The sequence below is a fragment of the Fukomys damarensis genome, unplaced genomic scaffold (assembly GCF_012274545.1).
Source record: "Fukomys damarensis isolate Sample0158 unplaced genomic scaffold, DMR_v1.0_HiC HiC_scaffold_12, whole genome shotgun sequence".
In the NCBI taxonomy this organism is placed as follows: Eukaryota; Metazoa; Chordata; class Mammalia; order Rodentia; family Bathyergidae; genus Fukomys; species Fukomys damarensis.
The window spans coordinates 8524969-8539143 of record NW_022900924.1 but is presented as its reverse complement, the minus strand read 5'-3'; the positions used below and the strand labels follow the sequence as shown (position 1 = coordinate 8539143).

Sequence of the window (14175 nt, the reverse complement as noted above, 5' to 3'; positions counted from 1 at the left end):
TCTCATTATGTAGTTGAGACTGACCTGACACACACTATGTAGCCTAGGCTGGTCTTGAACTCACAGCGATCCTTCTGCCTCAGCCTCCTGAGTTCTGGGATTACAGGCGTGCGCCACCACGCCCAGCTAATTTTTTTAAAAAATCTTTCTGTTTGTTTGTTTGGTACCAGGGAGATCAAACCTGGGTCCTTTGCGCCTGTGAGGCAGGCGGTGGAACCACTGAGCTAAATCCCCCGCTTGGTCTCAGGCTGGTCTTGAACTCACAGCGATCCTTCTGCCTCAGCCTCCTGAGTTCTGGGATTACAGGCGTGCGCCACCACGCCCAGCTAATTTTTTTAAAAAATCTTTCTGTTTGTTTGTTTGGTACCAGGGAGATCAAACCTGGGTCCTTTGCGCCTGTGAGGCAGGCGGTGGAACCACTGAGCTAAATCCCCCGCTTGGTCTCCGTAATTTTTAAATGATATGGTTCTTGGAGGAATAGCCTTTTTTCTTTTGCCTGTAACTCTAGCTCTTAGCTCAGTAGCAAATTCCTGATGGGTGATTAAAATAGGAAAGCAGGGTCTGAAACGCTTTGTATATGCTTGTAATTTGTGCTGTTTGAAAAATAAAACCATTAAACTTAACTGTGCTTTGCTACTTGAGAGAGAACCCTGTTTCTTCCTGTTCTTTTCTTCCTTGTTGGAGCTGTCCTTTTCCACACAGTTTCACATGTGAAAAGGATGCCAGTGGTACAGTAGTTGAGAACATGCGCTTGAAGTTGTTTTTTTCCAGAACCTCGATGGGTTTTCAGTGATTGATTCACTTTTTCATCTGGAAGCCCTTGGGACTGATTGTGTTTTTGTCCTTTCTTTCAAAACAAAACAGAACATTGCCATAGTAATGTGTTGTCCAAATAGAAAATTTCAGGAACACAAACAGCCGTATTTTTTTAAGTGGGAGGGGAAGTGCCGAGTGAGATGCCCGCTCTGAATGTGGTGGAGAGTGTGTGTTTTCCTCCTTGCACGCTGCATGTTTTTCAGAAGGCTGGTTGGTATTGGAGCACCAGCCTGCAGCCACCGAGCCCAGCAAAGCTCACGGGACTGTGCAGAGATTCAGTTTGCCCTCACTGTGCTAATTGGCCTAGGCATAAACTTGGGCTTTCACACATAGGGTATCTTGGAGGTAAATTAGTGTTCCTTAGTTGAGCACAGTGCTGGATTAATTTGAAGACAAGGCTTAGTCCCAGAAATGCTGATGTTCAGACCTAACAGTAAATACACTCAGGGTCATAGTGGTCATGGTGACAGCAAGAAGAGTACTCATGAGCACAGAGTAGAAATGTCTTTTGCTAGGCCTTGTTCTAAGTCTTTGTGTGTGTGATTGTATTTAATCATTGCAACAGCACAGCCAAGCCAGGAACACAACGGATCATAACTTAGAAACACCGCTCACAGAGTGGCAGTTCTGTCAAAGGTCGTGTGGCCCAAGGGGCACATCTGCAACCTGACCTTCCTTGCTCCAAAGCCTGTGCTCCTTCCTGTTGGCACTGTTTCCCACTAGGACAGTACTATGCAAAATGTTTCGGCTCATCTGACCTTTCCAGTAACCCCTGTGCAAGACAGCTGGTGCTGCCCCAGCGTCTAACAAGAAAGCAGAGGATCCCAGAAGTGCAGCCCCTTTTAATGCTAGCATGGTTAATTATGTCCCAGCTCGAACAGGAGCTTGAACTTTCTGACACCCAGGCCAGTGTGCAGATTATGTGTACTTTGTGTCACTCTCTGCTCTTTGTGGGCCCTGAGCTGCAAGAGGCAAGACCTTCAGTCCACAGGGACAGGCTGTTACCCAGAAGTAGCATACAATCCTAAGCAGAACGGAGAGCCATACGGAAACAGGCCTGTGGGCATCAGCCAGAGGATGTGTGTTCTTACCATGGAAGGTCTTGCGGCTCTTTCCCGTAGTCCCCAGTGGAGAACAACACCCCTTTATTTACCAGCAGACCCTGGGGTTCTTTTTATTTTGTTTCACAGACTTCCCCAGTCACTTCCTTATACACTTCCAGTCCCCAAGCCTGCAGTGTTATCTTTTGACTCTGGTGCCTTTTCCCTGCTGACCCCTCAACCAGCCTTTCTGAGGCATTGTTTAGATGCTGCACACACTTTTTAGGAAATTACTTTCTTCATCTGTGCTGTTTATTTTGAAATGGGTTACTTGATTTCTTTTCTGTCACTTAACTCTTCATTGTTTGAGTTCATCTCTCCTCAAGGAACCTACCTGCGTGGGCCACACTTGGCCAGCAAGAAGGTAAATGGTGACACTTGCATTTTCATCTGCACTCAGCTGACAAGGGCCCAGCCTTGGTTACTCTTTGTTGTCTCCTATGAATAATGAAATAACAGCAGCTCTCCTGACTGAGTGTCTGCCTCATGCTGGGCACTGTTCTAAATGCGTTAGATTCGTGTTAGCGCATTAATCCTCAGCCACCCCACTGAGGACAAGTTCATTATTCTCCCCATTGTATAGATGAGGAAATTTAAAGCCCAGAAAGGTTAGATGAATGTGCCACGGTCACACGGCTGATCCATGGCCGAAGCAGGCTTGGTGACATCAGTCTGGGTAGAGCCGACTTAACAGGCTCAGTCTGCATAGTTTGTGTGCATTTTGGAAATACTGTTTGGTGCAAGGCTTTAGTGACTAACTTAATCTGTATAGCACCCTAGCCAGCACTTACATTTCAGTTATGTGTTTACCCAGGATCTTCTCAGTAAGTTGCCCAGGTAGGGTTTGAAGCAGGGATCACCTATCTCCAGGGTCCGCTGTTTAACTGCATCACACCACTCATATTTGCTGTCTTTACCTTTCAGTCTGATAGAAGCCTTCTGCTTTATGTTAAACCATTAACTCCTCCAAGAGTAGGGCCTTTATCACCCATTGCCAAACCTGCCTTATTAGTGGCCACTCAGTAAATGTGTTGCCTGAATGTGTGCAGTTGAGCTGAGTAAACCTACTGGAGGAAAGCATTAAATCTGTGGAAAGTACAGGAAAAAGGAATAGTTTTTTTTTTTTTTTCCTCATTTAGAGATTATGTAATAAATGTTTTTTCCCTCTACCGTTAAAATTTCCTGTCAGTTCAAGTCAGATGGCTAGAAGAGATGCTAGAGAAAGGAAAAAATGAGGTCCTGTTATGAGTTGTCTCTGCCCTTATATTTAAGGACGGAAAGGTTGATTATAACCAAAGCTTCCGTCACCTCGCACTCCTTGGAGATTTGGAAAGCTTAGTACTTAGTCCCTGGTCAGTCCTTGAAGGGGTCCTCAGAGCCCATGGTTAGGGTGCCATCTGGAGGCGGCAAGTAGTATTACCACTCTCAGTTTTAAGCCTGGGTCAGAACTATCTTGCAAGATGCATTTCCTGTTGAGTCATTGAGGTCTCATTTCATAGTTGTTTCTCTGCAGACTTCATGCTTTGATCAAACCAGTAGCCATTGTTTTCTGTTTGTTCTGTTCAGAATTTCAACCCTGCTTTATATTCAAATAGTCAATATCAATTCAGGGCTGTTTTGCTAATCATAAACCCTGGAATAAAGGGCATGTGAGGACGAAAGCAAGTACGTTGTGCTCCGGGTAGCATTTTCTTCCTGTGTGAGGCTGGTGTGGGTTCCTGCTGCGGCTCTTTCTGGCTGAAGCCTTTTCTCAACCCTGAAGTCAGAACGAAGTTGTTGGTCTAAGTTTCCGTTTAACAGTATTTGGTGCAGTGACATACTTCACTATCAAATGGAGGGTAGATGCAATGATCCAACTAGAAAGTAGAAAGTAGAAGCTCAGAAACAGGCAGAAGAACTAACAAAGCAAATTGGTGTAAGAAACATGAAGCTTTCAGAGTAACTAAATGAGTATTGCTGCTCACCTAGTAGGCTGCCTTAATATGCATGTTACTTGGAGTAATGCAGCAGGTTTCGGTGATGTTATTACAGATCTTAAAGATACAGTCATCTTTCCTATCAAAGAGCATTTGGGCTGGGAATTTAGCTCAGGGGTTCTGCCACCTGCCCCGCAAGCACAAGGATCCGAGTTCGATCCCTGGTACCAAAAAGAAGAAGCATTTGAGAACTCTAGGCATCTGCAGCCTCCCAGAGGGGCTCTTCTTTGTGGTCCTCCAGGCTGTGGTAAAACACTGATTGCCAAGGCTACGGCCAAAGAAGCTGCTGTCGATGTATTAACTAACCTTCAGCCTTCAACACTGACTGATGAGTGGTGTGGAGACTCTCAGAGATTGTGTGCTACTGTTTTCTCCCTTGCCGTGAAGTTACAGAGTTCCATCATCATTATAGATGAAATAGACTCCTTTCTATTGAAACTGTTCAAGTTCTGACCATGAAGCTACAGCCATGATGAAAGTAGTTTGAGTCTCGGGGACGGACTGGATACTGATCACAGTTTCCAGGTCATAGTGATGGGAGCTACTCATCATCCTGAGGACCTTGACTCTGCTCCAGTGGGGAAAATGCCTACAAGATTCCATATCAACCAGCCTGCACTAAAACAAAGAGAAGCAATCTTGAAGCTCATCTTGAAAACTGAAAATGTGGACAGGCATGTAGACCTTTTTAGAAGTCGCTCAAGAAGCTGATGGGCTTTCAGGAAGTGATCTGAAAGAGATGTGTGGAGATGCTGCCCTCCTCTGTGTCAGGGAATATTCTACGTCAGAAGACAGTCATGATGAAGATGAAATCGGCCTGGGCACCAGAGGACCTGCATCGGGCAATTGAAGAGATGAAGAAATGAGCATTTCACAAAATGTAGCATTTCAGAATGTTGTAACACGTTTGTTTAGATTGAGTAAAGATCATCTGTACGGTTCGGTGATCTAGTCTGGTGTGCCCTTATCAGTTAGTGGCTTAAAAGAGTGAAAGAGTCCTGTGCTTATAGTTTTATACTCTGAATTCTAAGTTACTGAGGTATAGTTGTGTAAGTGGTATTACTGCTTGTCAAAAGTCACGAAGAGGAACGGTTTAATCCAGCCCAAGTGTGGGTGCTCGTGTTTGATCTCTTCAGCCATATGTTGTCACAGCCTTATAGAATCTACGCTGATCTTAAAGGAATAAATGACTCATTGAGTCATTAGTGAGAAGTGGGGATGTGGTTAGGTGCTGGTTCTAGATGTGTCTTTGTATATGTATGTGTGTACATTAAGTGTGTATACCCACACATTTTTTGACATTCTGTAGATATGTTTGAATACGTGACTTTCCTTATTTTAATTTAATAGATAGTTTTGTTGTAACCATGTCTTTAAAATGTCATTAAAAGTCATATGTTTTGTAAATTATGCTCAAATATAATTTGGTCACCAAAAATGAAATAATAATTTAAGCACTTGTTGCTAAATTTCCTAAAAATACTCACTTTGTAACTTTAATTTTAAGAATGTTCTGAGCTTACTATAAATTGTGGCCTCTTTAAGTACAAAAGTACAGATTAGTATTCACATATGTAGAGTTATTTGATGTAATGTGTTCTACATAGGAGGCGTTGTCTTGTTTCAGATTCCACTATGCAAATCCTGTTAGCGGCACCTAAACACACAGCATGAGGAAAACGGCACTGCACAACCTGAGGTGCCATCTGCACTGTGAGAAGCACTGTTGCAGATGCTTCCATTTTTATTACATTTATTTCAGAACTCCATCTTTGTTCTTGAGTTATTGGGTTAACTTATGTTTCTGACTATCGAATAGTTGATACATTGACTTGTACTTCGATGGGGGAGAGTTTACAAGAGAATACTTTGAATAGCCAAAAGCAAGTTATGAAAAGTGAAGATGATGAAAAAATGAATGCAAAACCCAAGATACCAAAAATTTAAAAATGGTCCCCGTTTAGTTTGGATTTTTTTTTTTTTTTGAGACAGGGTCTCACTATGTAGTTGAGACTGACCTGGAACTCACTATGTAGCCCAGGCTGGTCTCAAACTCACAGCGATCCTCCTGCCTCAGCACTCGGGATTACAGATTTGCGCCACCACGCCCGGCTCCATTTTTAATAATTATACTACCATTTTATAAATGTATAATAAAGGGGTCCTACTTTGTTGATTTTTCTGCACTTAAAAAAAAAGAAAAAGAAAAGAAAGCAATGTGTTGTGCTAAAGGGGAAGCAGTTGCGCACCTCTGCTAGAGGAGAGAGGGTGGTTCAGAGTCTGGCAGTAGGGCCGTGGTCTGAGTGAGGGGGAGACAGAGGCAGGGAACGTGTCTTTTACCTTCTGTGCTTGTTCACACCTGCACTGTAAAATTTGTTGAATGGTGGTGGTTCCGGGGCAGGCAGGTGAGGTGTAGACTAGACTCGGGCCCTCAAAAGACAAGTTTATTCTGCCGTGATTTGAGTAGAACAGCGAGCACATCACTGAACTTATGATTTTCCCCCACTCATCAGGACTGCAGACTTTTTGTTCTCATGTTTTGTAGAACACCAGAACAGCTGAGCCTTAAATACTCACCTGGGCCAGAGCTCTGCCCTCCACTAAGAAACTGAGCCCAATTTGTTTCTCTCCCCTTAAAAATCCCCTCCAAGGGAAGTTGTTTCTCACTTTTCCACTGTTGAAGTGATTTTTCACTGGCAAGTTTAAATTTTTTTGTGAAATAGTTCCTTAAAATTCTTGGTGATGATAAATTTACTTATTTTAATCCTCATATGTAAGAGGCTAATCATTTTAATTTAACATCTGATGGGAGGATTGCTGCTATTTCGCTTGCCCATAACTCCGTCCCTCTCTTCTCAGAGGGTGTCTGCTTGTCTACCTTTATAACTGTGTATTTGGGGCTGGGGATTTAGCTCAGTGGTGCTGCTGCCTGCCTCGCAAGCCAAGGTCTTGAGTTCAATCCCCGGTACCCCAAAAACAAAACAAAACAAAACAAAACAGCTGCGGTTTCCATTATTAAGCAGACGCCCCCTTGTTCCTTCTGCTGGGATGCTTTCTCCCCTTCGACCAGATGTGTCCCAGTTAGGGTATGGTGACTCTTCCTCTTGTCCTTACCACTCAAGAGCTTTTAAAAGATAGCTTTACTGAGATATAATTCACACAGAATTCACCCATTTAAAATTTACAATTCACAGATTTTTTAGGTCATTCATGGATAAGTACAGCCATACCACAATTTTTGAATATTTTTATCATCTCTAAAAGAAACCTTAAGCCAGGTGTGATAGTGCACAACTGTAATCCTAGCACTCAGGAGGCTGAGGCAGGAGGCTTGTCATGAATTCAAGGTGAGCATGCACTGCATAGTGAGACCCTGTCTGAAAAGGCCAAAAATGATTGAATGAGCGAATGAAACCCTATATCCTTTACCTATCACCTCTTCCCTGCTATCCAACATTGAGCCGCCACTACTCTCCTTTGTGTCTGTTTTTCCCTATTCCAGACATTTTACATGCATTGAATTCTGTAATGTGTAGCCTTTTGTGTCTGACTTCTTCCACTTAGCCTGTTTTCAAGGTTCATCCATGTTGCAGCACATACCAGTGCTTCCTTTGTGACCAGTAATATTACACTGTATAAGTATGTCCTGTTTTGTTAGTCACTTATCTATAGATGGACATTTGGGTTGTTTTCACCTCTTGGCTGTTACGAATAATGTAGCTGTGAGCAAATTTTTCTTTGTGCAAATTTTTGTGTGACCTCTACTTTCATTCCTCCTGGACATATCCCTAGGAATAGGGCTGCTGGGTCACACGATCACTACATGATTAATCATTTGAGGAACTGCCAGACGATTTCCCAGAGTGACTGCACCATATCACAGCCCCACCAGCAGTGTGTGAAGGCTCTGATTTCTTATACCCTTGCTAACCCTTGTTATCTGTCTTTTTGCTTCTGTCCATCCTAGGGTATGTGAAAGTAGTATCTTGTGGTTTTGATTCACATCTTCACTAATGTCAGACATCTTTACTGGGGATTGAACCAGAGCCTTTGCACTGAGCTACATCCTCAGCCCTTTGTTTTTTATTTTGAGATAGGGTCTTGCTGAGTTGCCCAGATTGGGGTCAAACTTGTGATCCTCCTGCCTCAGTTTCCCAGAGTGCTGGGATCACAGATGTGTGCCACCATACCTATTACCTTATTGATATCCTGATCTTTGATGTCATGTTGCATTTTACGGTACAGCCATGTCACAGTGAAATGTAGAGTACTCCCCACCAGATGTCATTGTGTCATTGCATGTTCTGATTAGGCAGAACACGTCTTCAAAAGAGATGGTCACAGCAAATATGATGATGAGAGGCAGTAGATTTCATATGGATCATCTTCCTTCCTTTTTCAACAGGTGTGGCAGATTCCAGAAAATGGACTCACCCTTTCCCTGACTGAACCTGTGGTGATCTTAGAAGGCCACTCCAAGAGAGTTGGCATCGTGGCCTGGCATCCGACAGCACGCAACGTACTTCTTAGTGCAGGTGGGAGCTCCAGAGGCCCCTTCGCGTCTCTCGGCCCTTCATGTGGAGGGAACGGCAAATTTGTCATGAATGTGTGTTCTGCAGCTTTGTTTGTTTTTGTGATGCTGGGGATCGAAGTCGGGGATTCACACGCAAGCGCTCTGCCATTGAGCTTTGTGTCCCGAGACCCGTGGTTACAGTTTTGAAGAGACTAGAAAACCATGGAGGCGTTCATACTTCCAGAGATGCAGAGTCGGCTTCACACACTCTGTATGCCGCCTGCCTTTTGCACTTAGTGGTGCACTGTGGTTCTTTTCCTGTGTCGTTAAATGTTCTTCCTGTTAGGTGTATTTTTAATACAGAATAGTCTATTCTCTGGATGTAGCTCAGTTTATTTAGTCAATCCCTTGTTTCTGGATATTCTTTCTGATTTTCGCTGTTAACACTGTAAGGAATGCTTGTATTAGTCTTAGGGTGCTTACCAGTTTCTCATTTGATTACTTTCCAAGTTTATCTTATAGAAATCAATTCCTGTGTCTAAAACTTGAGATTTTATTTTCTTTCATAAAAGCAGTAGAGAGGGCACTAAGGAGCTTTGGGAGCGATAGAAATGTTCTGTGCCTTGATCATGGCAGGGCCTACGTGATTGCATTCATTTGTTCAAACTTACCCTAAGTATACATTAGGGCAGAGGTGGCAAACCTTTTAGAGGCCAAGTACGCAGACTGCAAACCAAAACCCACTTATTTATCACAAAGTGCCGACACTGCGATTAAATGTGACTACTGAGGATTTAGTTCAGAAGAGACACCTGTTACTCATTGCTCAGCTGCTGGGGTAACTCGGCTCCTGCTCCGACAGAGAGGGCTCTGCGTGCCCTACCCAGCACGCCTGCCATAGGTTCACCACCGCTGCATTAGGGTATACCCTAAGTATGCATTGCATTGTATGCAAATGATATCTTAATACTGGTTTATTCTAGTACTGTATTGGAGGTAGGGTTTTTTGTTTGTTTATCTCTTTTTTTGAGACAGGGTCTTGCTATAGAATTCAGGCTGAGCTTGAGCTCACTGCATAGCCCAGGCTGGCCTCGAACTTGTGGCCTCAAACTCCTCTCTCAAGTGTGTGCCACCACACTTGGCTTTTAAAGGTCTTATTCCTCACCAGTTTAAAAAAAAAGAGGCAGGTCAGTTTTTAACTGAAAACAGAATGTTTTGAGGTATGGTGAGTTAAATAAAGTTAATTTCTGGTACCTAAAGAAATCACAGACTAGTTTCCAAAACTAAATAGGATACAGTTTTTTATAATCACTGAAAACTGTACTTGGGAACCCTTTTGATCTACCCGGAGCCTCAGTCTGATAAGAGGAAGAAATTCCAGAGGTGGAATTCCATGTGGAAAATGCCCTGCTGCCCTCCTCGTCTAGGTCACACAGAGGGTATCATGAGCAGACTGCTGTTCTCTTTCACAAGCAGAGGGAAAGGTGGACTGCAGTGTTCTGCGTATTCTAAGACTGTACGATCTACCTGCAGCAGCTGAAGTTAACGTGTTTGCCCGTGAGGAGCAAGGCTGAGAAGGGTTAGTTCTCCACCCCTGAGTTTAGCTGCAACTTTGTGTACTATTGTGTTCTGCAGCTGTCCTTGGGCAACTTGTGTGCAGTATCGTATATATTAGTGGCTAATTTTTCTAAAGCACTAAAAAATTTTCCATTTTCTTTCCTCTATTTTGCCTTATCCTTGAACTGATGTCCTAAAAAACAAAAGCATGTCCTAGAACTGAGAATTGAGCCCAGAGCCTTTGCACTGAACTATATCCCCAGCCCCTTTTTAATTTTTGAGATGGGGTCTTGCTAAATTGCCCAAGCAGGGCTTGAATTTGATGTTCTTCTACCTCAGCCTCCCAGAATCCTGGGATCACAGATGTACCCCATGCTGCTGGCTGATGCTTCCTTTTAAAGGGGCAAAGCCTTGAAAAAGGAGGGGTGGAGTTGGTCAGCTGAGAGGCTGTGGGCCTCTTTGGGCATCATTTTCTGAATCTACGTGCCTGCTTGAGTATAGTTTAGGCTTCTCACCATGATCAAGCCACTCTTAGGCTATTTTTCTCCCCTTTTAAAGAAAAGATCTGCGGGGAGCAAGTAGGTCAGTCCTTGCATTCCCTCCTGTCATTGTAATGTTCCGTGCTTTCCCATACTGAGCCCATGTCTCAGCATCACTGATTTGACTGTCTGCTATCCAAAGTTCTTTGGAAAAGAAATAAACTGCTGTTTTCGTTCTGATGTTTGCTTTACTAGAAAAAGAAACTTGAAATGACTCAGGTCCACCACCAGCCTAGTTAATGCTGGAAAAAAAAAGGTTCTATTTTGGTGCAGTTCTTTGTTTTTGTTTGGTTGTTTCATACAGACCCAAACTTAGCTGTGTTTTTCTTTTAGACAAGTCTTTATCACTTCAATCTTCCAGTTAGTAGAACTCCTTATCATCAGCACCTTCCTTTCTGTGCAAGATGTTTATGGTTTTCTTGGACTTGTTTTTATACGGTGTTTCTCATCTCTGAGGGGTTGGTTTTGCTTGTTGTAGGCTGTGATAATGCCATCATCATCTGGAATGTGGGGACAGGCGAAGCCCTCATAAACTTGGATGACATGCATTCAGACATGATTTACAATGTGAGCTGGAACCGGAATGGCAGTCTGATCTGCACAGCTTCCAAAGACAAGAAAGTGAGAGTAATTGACCCCAGGAAACAGGAGATTGTTGCTGTGAGTATTCTTCTAGTGGCTCTTCAGTGCCTGTGAACTCCCTGTTTTTAAGGCAGGCAGCAGTCCTGGCCATTGGGCCCTTGAGCTCGGACACAGACTGAACCAGAAAAGCTTATACAGGCTTCTGACTGTCCCTGTCACTTTTCTTTCTGGAGTTAAACATTTCCAGCCTTCACTCAACTTTCTTTGGCAACCAATACAAAGTTTTTATCAAGTCACTGTCATCCTTAAGAATTTAGAAGTTTGGATTAACTAAACCAGATTACATTCCTGGTTGTGGGGCTTAGTACTAACTGTTGATGAACAAAGTCCCCACTGTTTTCCAAATGATTGTTAAAGTGCCTTATAGAACTACAGCCATTCTCTGCTTGGCTCGGTGTCTTAGTTTCTGCCACACTGGCTGGGCCTTAGCAGAATCACATATCCTGACCTAAGGTCTTTAGTCAGGATTGAAACAGCCAAATGTTGAATCCAAGAATGCCCCACTTCAGCTGTGTCCCGAGGCCTTCCTGACATTCACATGGTCTTGGCAGCCTTGTTTCTAAAGAGTCGGGTAGTCATTATGGCTGGTCCCCATTGATCACTGATGGCTTACACGGCCTTGTGTGGTCTTTCTTCACCCAGCATTTCCCGGGGTGGATATTAGTGCACTCTGATTAAATGAATGAGGTTAAGGGAGGGGCTGACTAGACCAGGCTTCTTCATGTCCTGGACTGTTGGTAGAGAGTATAGTCTATACCCAACCTTTAACCCTCTTTGTAACTCTCTTGAGGAGAAAAACTTGGTAGAGTCCTTGAGTATGTTTTATGTTTGCAGTGCATGGATGTTGGTGAGCAGCAGGATGCGTTGGAAAGAGTGAGCTTTTGAGTCCAGTTCTGGTGCTCTTGCTTGCTAACTAGCTGGGGATCTTGACCAGATCACTTAATGTCGATTTGTTTCCTCATATGGGAAGGAAGAGGGGTGCTTAGCCCTGGCTCCCTGTGTAGGAGAACATGGATGGCACACGGGGCGAAGCTGGGTTCAGTGTATAGGTTCCTCACGCACTTTTCCTTTGAGTGTGTTTAATGTGCCTCTTTGCTCTCACTCTCCCAGGAGAAGGAGAAAGCACATGAAGGAGCTCGGCCCATGAGGGCCATCTTCCTGGCAGACGGCAACGTCTTCACCACTGGCTTCAGCCGCATGAGCGAGCGGCAGCTGGCGCTCTGGAATCTGGTAGGCCCCTTCCCTGCCTTGAACCAGCTTGCTTTCACTTGAGCTCTCTTTCTCTCCGTTCTGACCCTGTCACTGAGTTAGTAGTGAATTATAGGAGTCTTATTGTAGTTTTCCAAACTTCTGCTGTCTACCCCCAACTTGTATGGATGGTGCAGTTGCAGTTTTGTGTGTGTCATCCTGAAGTGTGGTTAGACCAAATACCACCCAATACCACGATGTATGGCATGTGGACTGCCTTCTGTGTTCTTTATGTCTTTGAAGTTTTTAAGTGCACATATATTTATGTATAATGAGAAAAGGTACCTTAAAAAATTGAAAATGAGGAGAGCACTCTCATTTTGGTGATGGAATCACACAAATGTGTGCATTAATTGTGTGGCCATGTCAGTCAGTTTGATCCCTATTAATATTTTCATGTATGAAGTCATTCAGACTTTAGATTGTTCACATAGTTGAAGCATATTAAGATGTGTACATATTTTTTTTCCTCAGAAAAATATGCAAGAACCAATTGCTCTTCATGAAATGGACACAAGCAATGGGGTATTGCTGCCTTTCTATGATCCTGACACCAGTATCATTTACTTATGTGGAAAGGTAAACAGAACTTTCAATATTTGATATTAATTGAGTCCTGTAAGGGGAAATATCTGTTCTCAAGAGATTTAGAAGTTGGACAGTGTATCATTTAAGTGTTCTGATTTGTCTAATTTATTTGTTGTTCAGCTGAGATAAAGACAGATGGTTTTGGTATGTTTCAGGCACGGGACTGGACCAGCTATTGTGGGGTGGTAATGTGTGTATTCAGCACTTCTGACTGAGACTGGGCTCGGGCTAGGTGTTAGGTCATATGCCAAGGGAGAGAGCTTCTCTTAGAGCTGTCTGCTGAGAAAAACAGGACATGCTGGTGTCTTGTTTGCGCCCAGTAGTGCTGTGCAGTTGGTGATTTTTTCAGTCTGTGTTGGTTAGGGATGGGTGATGAGTCTGCCACACCTAAGGTACCCTGTGCCGTGGCTGGTAAAGAGAAGCCCTGTGTGGATGGGGCCTTCCAAGGCCTCAGAAACTCTCCAGAGGGCTCTGGTTCCTGACGCTCAAGGTTGGGGCTTGAGGATGTGCAGGCTGAACTATGAAGTTACGAAGTTTCGGGGTGACAGCTGTTCCCGGAAGATGTTACTCTGAGCTCGGAACACCTTCCTCCTGCCTTATGACCTCCATTTAATAAGCCATTGGTATCTTAACTATTATTTTTATTTCCTTTTGGTAGATGGTGGCCTAAAAATTCCTTATTCTTTTGTAGGTTCAGTTTTCCTAAGCACTCTTTATAGTTGAAATAAATGAATTAATAAAAATGGAACTTTTGATGTGGTCCCCAAGCTTGTCAGATAGCCTCTTGCTGGAGATGTTTTCCTTTTCACAGTTGATGGAGTACACTGCAGTGCTGCTTTGCATTTTTAAGGTCAATTAATTATAACTGAGAGCTTATCTGTTTCCGTAAAAGTCACTTTATGGCAGCTGTCAAGTCCATAAGCCTTACCATTGCTGCCACACACTACATGAACAGTCACCTGGAGTGTATGAGCCCAAAGAGGCAAATTACAGTAGGTGTCTAGCTTCTTTTGCATTGCCTTAAAATTTTAAGTGTGAAACAAATGGAAACTATGAGAGCGAAGAACCTTGCTAGGGCCTCATACTGCCTAGCTCCTTAGGTCTTGTGTGTGTGTGTGTGTGTGTGTGTGTGTGTGTGTGAGTGTGTGTGACTTCTCTCCCAGATGAGATTCTCTTCATTGTTCAGGTGGTGTGAC

At 43.5% G+C, this 14175-nt stretch overlaps 1 protein-coding gene and 1 pseudogene across 1 annotated transcript in view; both read left to right on the top strand.

The window, feature by feature from the left end:
• Coro1c (coronin 1C) overlaps window positions 1–14175 on the top strand; it is a 44571-nt gene that overhangs the window by 25452 nt on the left and 4944 nt on the right. The window contains exons 3-6 of the mRNA XM_010604004.1: window positions 8298–8427; window positions 10980–11161; window positions 12254–12373; window positions 12866–12970. Coding sequence (XP_010602306.1) covers window positions 8298–8427; window positions 10980–11161; window positions 12254–12373; window positions 12866–12970 — 537 coding nt within the window. The remainder of the gene's footprint in view (window positions 1–8297; window positions 8428–10979; window positions 11162–12253; window positions 12374–12865; window positions 12971–14175) is intronic.
• LOC109117399 lies at window positions 2500–4758 on the top strand (annotated as a pseudogene).